Genomic DNA, 8,676 nt, shown 5'->3' on the forward strand with positions numbered 1-8,676 from the left:
TACAGGAATAACTATCTGGATTTTCAGAGCCAACATCCTCTGTTCATGAAACGCAGTGTTGTCAGAGGTCAATTCATAAGGGTTTCCAGATTAACCAGTGAAGATGCAGACTTTGAATTGGAAGCAGGCTTCATATCATAATTATTCCTTCAGAAAAGCTACCCTATTAACCTAGTGTGTTCCATTAGAGAGAAAGTGACAACAGAAAGATATACCAAATTTCAACTGATTTTAAGACTTGGTTTTCCGTCTGCTAGAATAGCCAATGATGATAAAGACATGACAGTGAGATTTTCCTTACCTATTAGCAGAGACCTGGAAGTTAGAAATAGTTTACATAACTGGAAAATCATCCTAAGTGATGCTAGTGTAAAAAATAATTTGGGTAATGAACCTTATTTTACATACAAATGCACCAAAACTTTTAAGATCATTTTTTGAAAAAAAATTATTTTCCTTTTTTGTTAGCTCCCATTTCTGGAGAACCTAAACCAAAGGGCATGTTCTCATGTGGCAAGTGCGTGTGCTGTGATTTTATTTTTAAAGGCTCTTCCTATTTCATTTCTCATTGCAACTTTAAAGTTTCCTTCAAACAACATTTTGACTGTAATAGTTCTGTTGTAGTCTACTGTGCAGTGTGTTTCCTGCAATTGTTTTTACATTGGCAAAACAATGCGTAGACTAAGCGACAGAATTAGAGCATAATTTTGCATTTAGAAATGGTGACACATCCAGTGCTTTAGGTAAGCATAGCCTGCATTGTGTCCAGGTTTTACCAAGTTTTCTTTTCTGGTATTAGAACAAATTAATATTTTTTTCCGAGATTCAGATAACCTATAACAGGTTCATGAGCTGAAATGGCAGTTACGTATGGGTGCGGAAGTTTATCCAGGTCTTGGTGATTCAAATAACCTCAAATGTGTACTAAAATGGAATCAATAATTAATTCCCTCTGCTATAAAACCTCTGTGATACTGCTGTATTTTAGATGTGTATAGTCTAACTCAGAAATGAAATCTGCCTGCTTCCTGCATCATACGTATTAGATTGTTGTGTAAATGTTTTAAATGGGGAAGTAATGGTTAATTGAGGCTGTTTCTTCATTGGGCATTTTGAAATTGCTGGTTATACTTAAGGAACATTTTAAAAATTACAATTTGTTCTGATGAAGCCTGACAGTTGTTAGGTGAAAGCGCTCAAATGTTATTCTCATCTCGTGTTGGGTCGTATTTACTGCTGCCAACTGTTTTAACCTTGTGTTGGGTCTTGCTGATTGTTGCTATTGGCATTTTATTGGGTGCTGAGTCGAACTGACTGCACCGTGATTAAAGGTTGCTGCTTCCAGCCGTGGAGTCTTGATTTTTTTTATCTGGTTTTCACTTGGAGAAGTACATAACATCTGTTTGACTTGTCTTTTCTTCTTATCCTCCTTTTGTTAGGTCGAACTGCTTTTATATTCTGTTGTCTTGGTGCAGTGTGACTGAACGCTGGTGTGCTTGCTGCTTGAGTAGTGAGATAATTCTGTGGCATATCATATTGGGCGAGTTGCTAGCATAGTACAAAGTGCATAACGTGTGGTATGAAGCTGGGAGTGTTGCTTATCATTATGATATTACAGACTTCTTAGAGTGACATTTTTGTATGGCAATACATCTTGGATTGGTGGTACAAATGCTGTTTCTGTAACATTTGACTGTTTGGTATTAATATTGGTTTTAGCTTCAAGAATTTACTTGCTTCCTCCCTGCCTGCTGGGTCAGCCATGATTATTCCACTGACAGTGTAGGAACAATGTTAGTTGATCACAGGAGATCATGAAATGCCTAGCCATATACACTTCTAAGTAGAAATATTTCAAAATGTTTTTACCGCTCTACAAATAATAGTGTCAGCCTGACAAATCAAGCAGAGTTGTACATAAGCCATTTAAGGGGTAAATTTATGTCTTCTCATCCAGTTATCTAAACTAGCTGTAAAGGCAAGCAAACTAGTGATCTGTAGTGATAGCTAATTCCATGGATTGGGAATATGTTGAGTTAGGAACCAGTCCCTCCAGTGAGCCTTGTTTATTTGTTGATGTGAATTTAGATCACTAATATGGATGTTTGTAGAGCCATTGGTTTTGTGAAGAAATAGGTCAACTAGGCTTGGATCTTTTATGACTTGAAAAGTGAGAAACGAGTCATCTCAGAGCAGTTGGTATACTGTTGAGTATAAGGAGAACTGAAGCCTATCAGGGTGGTTGAAGGATTTAAGGCCTTTATTACTTTTTGTTTTATGTTAAAAACTGTTGGGGCATTTCTAGTTGAGCAGTATGCTTATATTTGTACAAACCAAAGGGAGCATTGTATTCAGTGATTGGTCTGATAAAGAAAGACTACAGTGGTAAGATACTACTATTGCTCTTGAAGATATTCCCACGGAAATTAACTGAGCCAGATAGAATGATTTCCTTACTATGGTGGAAACATGATAGAATGAGAGTGTTGTCCAAACAAGTACCTAGGTTTCTTATGACCGTATCTGTTTGAAGACGAGTGCCACTTATAATATATGAGGTGAACATTTTTTTGCCAAAAGCTATTATGCTGGACTTCGGCTTGAGACCGTTTTCAGTATCCCAGGTGTGTAAATATTCTAGCCCTTTTTGGAGCAGTTTAGTATCAGTGGATGAATGAATAGCATTGCCCACCTTGTACATCAGACTTTGTCAACCACACTTCAGTGTTGTTGGTTTGGATGTCTGGAAAAATAAATGCCAAATAGAAGAAGGCCTGATATTGATTCATGGAGTACCAATTAGTTAAAAATGTATGTTCAGTTAGGGTACCACTTTTAGTAACTGGGATATGTTGGATAGCCAGTTTTCAATCCAGTGGATAACGTAAGGAGTTTACATTGTTTGTATAACTTTTTAGTAATATACAGCATGGGGGATAGTGTCAAAAACCATGGCCAAGTCAAAATAAGCAGAATACATAGTATGATCACTGTCCACAGCCCCTGTAACCTTTTTCAAAGGAATTTACTAGGTTCAGGAGTCAGAGGCCTGCCTTTCAGGAAACAAAAATGAGTGGAGTCTGGATCAGTTTTAGTACTGTATGTCTGCATAAATGAGTACTGCAATGAGACATTTCATGGCTTTGCATGTAAAATTGGTGAGATCGATGAGCCTCTAATTGCTTGAGTCTGTAGCATGGTCACACTTTTGTGTTAGAGGAGTCACAGTAGCTGTTCTTCAGGCATCAGGGACAAATCATGTGGATAGGCTGAGTTTGAACAGTTAAGTAGACTTCAGATAGTGCATATATGACACTTGTGCGAATGCAGCCTGGTGTGTTATCTGGTTCTACAGAAACATTATTTTTAGCCTATGACAGGGATTCTGAAACTTGTTCCAATGAATTTTATTGAAAACTAAATTTTTAAGGATAATGAATGCAACAGTTATACGTAGGTGGGGTAACGGCACTAAATTTGTCTGCTAATATATTGGGTGTATCGTTGGATTGGAATATGCCATATTGCAACCAGCCCTTTGGCTTTACAGGGAGGAATAGTTTATTAAATACTAATGCCAGTACATTTTTTCCTGGTGAGGTGTAAATTGTCAGTCATCTGTTTGTTGAGAAGTACCGTACACTGGTGTACTTTTTCTTTAGCTAGGGCTCTAACATATGCCAGTGGAAGTACATTCATGTTGCACAGCTTGAGCTTCTGTTTAGCTAAAATATTGCTGATTTCTTATCTGCTTCCCTGTAGTAACATGATTACAGAAGTGTTTTATAATCTTACCATGGCAATGTAAGAAAATCAGCTTTGTCTTTCTTTTGTACATTTAGATAGCAGTGAAGATTTGTCTGTGCAGTATTTGCAGTTTTGCCCTTTCATGAAAACAGTTAATCATTGAAGAATAAAAATGTCAAAATGCCAAATGAAATTGATATTACATATACTAAAATGCCAGAAATGATGCATGCAGCACTTTTGTAAATGGAAATGTGACCTTTCCAGCTTTTATATTGCATTTTAATTCTTATCTATCAATTTGTTTGCATTTAGGTGGAAGTTAAGCCATATGTTCTGGATGATCAGCTATGTGATGAATGTCAGGGAGCCCGCTGTGGTGGAAAGTTTGCTCCATTTTTCTGTGCTAATGTTACCTGTTTGCAGTATTACTGTGAATACTGTTGGGCTGCCATTCATTCCCGCGCAGGTAGAGAGTTCCATAAACCACTTGTGAAGGAAGGAGGAGATCGCCCGCGACATATCTCATTCCGCTGGAATTAGGCTTAATGTTGGTCTTTTTTTTTCTGCAAGCATTAAAAAGAAATAAGTGCACTCTACCACTTTTTTAACCAACTTAAGTTGCAGAGTCCTTTTGAAATTGCCTGCCTGTATGTCAGTGAACTAAAATGTAGCAAAGCTCTGATTGGAAACATTAAGTGATTAAGGGATTGCGCACACTTACAATATCACATGCTAGATAATGTTCAGAAGTATGTTTTGTTCTGTTTTGCTTGTTTTCACAGTATAAACAGGTCTTTACAAAACTGTTTTGTATATTAAGAGCATTTTTAGAAATTGCGTCACCTGAAATATAATACCGTACTTTCAGCCTGTGCCACTCCTGTGTGCATGCATATATGCATGTATGTGTATTACTCTGCTAAGAATTGACCAACATTTAAAAATGTTTTCCCCTGGGGGGAAATAAATATTAAAGCCTGTTTAAGCTATGGTCAGTTACAGGTTAAAATATCTCTTCCAACTTACTTGCTTGGCTATAAAGGGTGGGAAGTGCTTCTCGGTGGAGCATTGTTTCCATTCTGTGCAGTCCAGCTTTCTAAGTAACTGTAGACCTTCAGTAATATCTTAATGAGGCTGACTGAACTATTTCCCGTAGAGTTTTTGGTAGAGAGTGTCATTGTAGAGGAGAGTGCACTTATTCATATTTGGGAAGAACACTTGTATTTTCCCGTCCCTCCAACTCCACCCAACATCTTACCAAAGGTAAAATAATACAAGAAAGTACAATAAACTGGCATTTCCTTTCCTAAAGAACAATGTATAGATGTTTATTTTTGATGGTTCTGTATATATACTCAAATTAATTCACTAATGTGCTTCAGGTGTCAGCTTCTGCTCTCCATTTTGACACAAGAAACCAGAAGATACCTCAGATATTCATTTTTATATACAAATATATTTAGTCAGTGTTCCACTGCAAGAGGAGTTGGCTGCTAATACTTTGCTGTGTTACTTATCAGAGTATATAATTATACTTTCAGGATAGAAGATAATTACAAATACAGGTTGTCCACCTTTAGAGAGAAAAGGGTTTTGTTAAATATTTAGTTTCACCTTCTGGCATGAAATGTGATAACATGTATGTATCTCTGCAACAGTGCCTACATTTATTATATTTTTTTATAAATAAAACCATAGCTGGCACATTAGATTTTTTTTCAGTATAGCATGCAACAGAGTCAGAAATAATGAGTGCCAACATTCTCAGTGTACTTGCATGCATTAATGTTCCTGAGGTATGTAATAGCATGTGATACACTACCATGTTGTATACTAAGTGCAAGCTTCAGGAGAAACTTAAGGTTACAGTAACCTTTCTGCAGCATCATTCTAGACAGGCTGACTTTCTAATGTTGCTCCTTCATCAAATTTCTATAGCAGTGCATAAGGAGAAATTAAGCTGCCCCAGAATTTGTGCCACCATAGACTAATAAGAACCAAAGACTTGTCTTAGCACTGCATTGTAAACTTTACTTGTGGCCCACTATTTACAGTGCTAAACTCAGCAGTTTATATATATATATATATATATATATATATATATATATATATATATATATATATATATATATATATATATATATATATATATATATATATATATATTGTTTGTTTTGGGGTAGGAGTGTGTAGGCTGTAATGGCCGCAATCTGTTAAGTTCCAAAGGTCAAAATGGAGACATTTGCTGTCGCATGGTCAAATATAGGTAAGAAAGCTGCTTTAGTAAAATCCCAGAATGTTTAGTACAGTAGGCTGAAAGTGCTTACAGTAGTTTGCTAGGGGTTTTTCTTTACTGAAATAACTACATAATTTTAGTGGCAGTGTTAAGGTGGATACTTTTTAAAATCTTTTTGGTAACCTGCGGTGCACATTTGTACCACACCTTTTCAGAATGTGGGATGTTGGTGTGATTTAACAATTTGACAAAAAAAAAAAAAAAAAAACACTGTTAAATCTCAAGCTTTTAGTAATAATTTTCCCTTTGTACATGACCTGCTGAATTTCGGTACAGTGTTTTTGTAGCTAACTTATTTTGTCATGCACATAATGTACATTTGTTATGCACTACTTTTGTATATCTTGTTTTTCCAACAGTGAGCATTTTTAGGCACACTTTTCACTGACGGGATATCTCTTTTTGCAATACCTCAATTTTTCATATTGCGAAGAGTAGTTTTTTGTACTTTTATTACTGAGAGATCTTCATATACTTCATTTTTAATATAAATAATTTTAATAAATTTTATTTTCTTATATTCTGCTTTTTATACATTTCAGTGCTCTGCATACCTTTTAAATTATGGATGTTGTGCACTGGCAATGCTATTTTAGAATCTGCAGAGAAAAGAAAGCATGTTGCTTAAACATCTTATCCTAGCACCAGGTATTTGGTGCCTAGATAATTTAAAAGTAGTAAATATCTAGAAGAGAAAAAAGCATGGCAGTTAAAATATATATATAAATATATATGTAGTCATCTGTAGTCCCTAATCACTCAATACATGAAGACAGCATAGAACTTTTTATTCAAAGCAATTTCAGAAGTGTCTACAGCTTCTTATTTTGTTTTCAGAGGATTTAAAATACAGATGTTTTGGTGATGTTTAGCCATTTTTAATATTAATAAATTGGTGTTAGATGTTTTATTCAGAAATATGTTCTTTTAAATTTAAATTAAAAAACACCAAGTCACAAAATTGTAACGTTAGTATGCATGAAAAAAAACATAAATTGTTGTTCTTCTAATATGTACTTGTAGTGATTGTGTGGCAGATGTGTTTCCAAATTAATTCATATGCAATGGATGCCCCTTCCCCTTCCATGCTTCAACGCAGCAACTACTTCTCCATACACAGGCCTCTGCAGTATGCAAATTACAATGTGTAATGTACAAATTTAAGATTTTAAGACCTGTTGGAAAGACTTGATAATTTATCCTTTTCTGAATAGTTTAAACCTTCTGTTAAAAGGTGATTCAAGACTTGAATGTGATGAATTGTGGCAAGTTAACTTCAAGTTATGTGCAATACTTATTTCTGACTTTTTCGAAACAAATTTGCAGTGTGACTCTTTATTGCTGTTTTTAATTGCAGACATTGAAAATGTCATTTTCTACTGTTATGGTAATCCATGCTGGTGTTTGTAAAGAAAAAAATCAGAAATCAATCTTTCTACTAATATAAAAAGTTGAAATTATTTTTAAAAAAATGGAAAAAGAGGTTTTGGTCATTTGCTTTATTTTATTACCTTATTTTAAAGCTACTGTGATTAATAGCATTGTAATAATTGGGTCAATATTGTATTCAGCTGTTTTATTTTTTATATTTTAAATTCAAAAGTATAATTAGTTTTTTATAATTTGATCAGATTTTTGTTATATTTTTTGGAAGTGAAGCTTTTAACATGTGGGTATCTAGTTTATACTAATTCCTAATGTGTTCTTCAATGTAATGCTCATATCAGAAGGAAAAGTTATTTAAGTATGTCAGTTATTAATATTACTTGGCTAAATTTCTGCGTAGTTTTTACTGTGTATGGGGAGGTTGTAGTATTTATTAGTAGCATTTTTTTAAATAAAGGTAATTATTTTCATTTCACATTTTTAAGTTCATATTTTTGTACGTTCTAATTAAGTTATGTAACACAGGTTCCATTTTTAGAGTTCATCTGTTAAAGTGCTAGTGGAGAAATTAATGTTATTAAACAGTTTGCAAACTATTTATACAAGTATGCATAATTTTTAAATATTTGTAATGTGACATGTTGAATGAATAAAGGATTTAACTCATGTTGCTGATACAAACACTGTTGTGTGGGCACTCGTTGCTATTTATGTTCCTTTTCTTTATTTGTTGCCTTCTAACGTTGGAAATGTCAGTATCCAGCATTCATGATTATTGAAGAATGTTACCATTGATTCACTATGACCTGCTTTAAAACACTATGTTAAAGCATGATTTTCATTATGCAGTTCCTTCTGTTAATCACATAAAACATGTTACTTATAACAATCGGACTCTGAGAGCTTTCTTCATGGGGAAATCTAACATTGTCTAGTACTTACAAAAACTATGTGCATTAATATAAAATTCCCTGCCATTTCTGTTGTCCACTTGAATGGAGCCACTTGCTTGTCCATATAGGTCAGCCCTAGGTTCGCCTGTTCATTTGCCAAGCGCAAGACCCAGGAGCTTTCGAAGAGCTTGATTACTATGACCAATCCATGTTGATAAGTTTCCCCAAGCAGCTGTACACGCACATATGTACATAAATTATGTTTAGGTGAAGTCTAATGACTTATTACTGATTTCTAAGAGGAATCTAATTCCATATTATTGGAAATATTTTAAAATTCTGTCACTTTTT

General features: G+C 34.6%; 1 protein-coding gene across 3 annotated transcripts in view; it reads left to right on the forward strand.

The window, feature by feature from the left end:
- Positions 1–8,318, forward strand: part of CPEB4 (cytoplasmic polyadenylation element binding protein 4) — a 982,215-nt gene extending 973,897 nt beyond the window's left edge. For all 3 annotated transcript variants that reach the window (XM_044069124.1, XM_044069125.1, XM_044069127.1), the window contains one exon: positions 4,063–8,318. In XM_044069124.1, coding sequence (XP_043925059.1) covers positions 4,063–4,290 — 228 coding nt within the window. In that variant the 3' untranslated portion in view covers positions 4,291–8,318. The remainder of the gene's footprint in view (positions 1–4,062) is intronic.
- Positions 8,319–8,676: the final 358 nt, after the last annotated feature.

This window comes from Protopterus annectens, chromosome 4.part0, assembly GCF_019279795.1.
Source record: "Protopterus annectens isolate FY-2018-M chromosome 4.part0, PAN1.0, whole genome shotgun sequence".
Taxonomy (NCBI): domain Eukaryota; kingdom Metazoa; phylum Chordata; order Ceratodontiformes; family Protopteridae; genus Protopterus; species Protopterus annectens.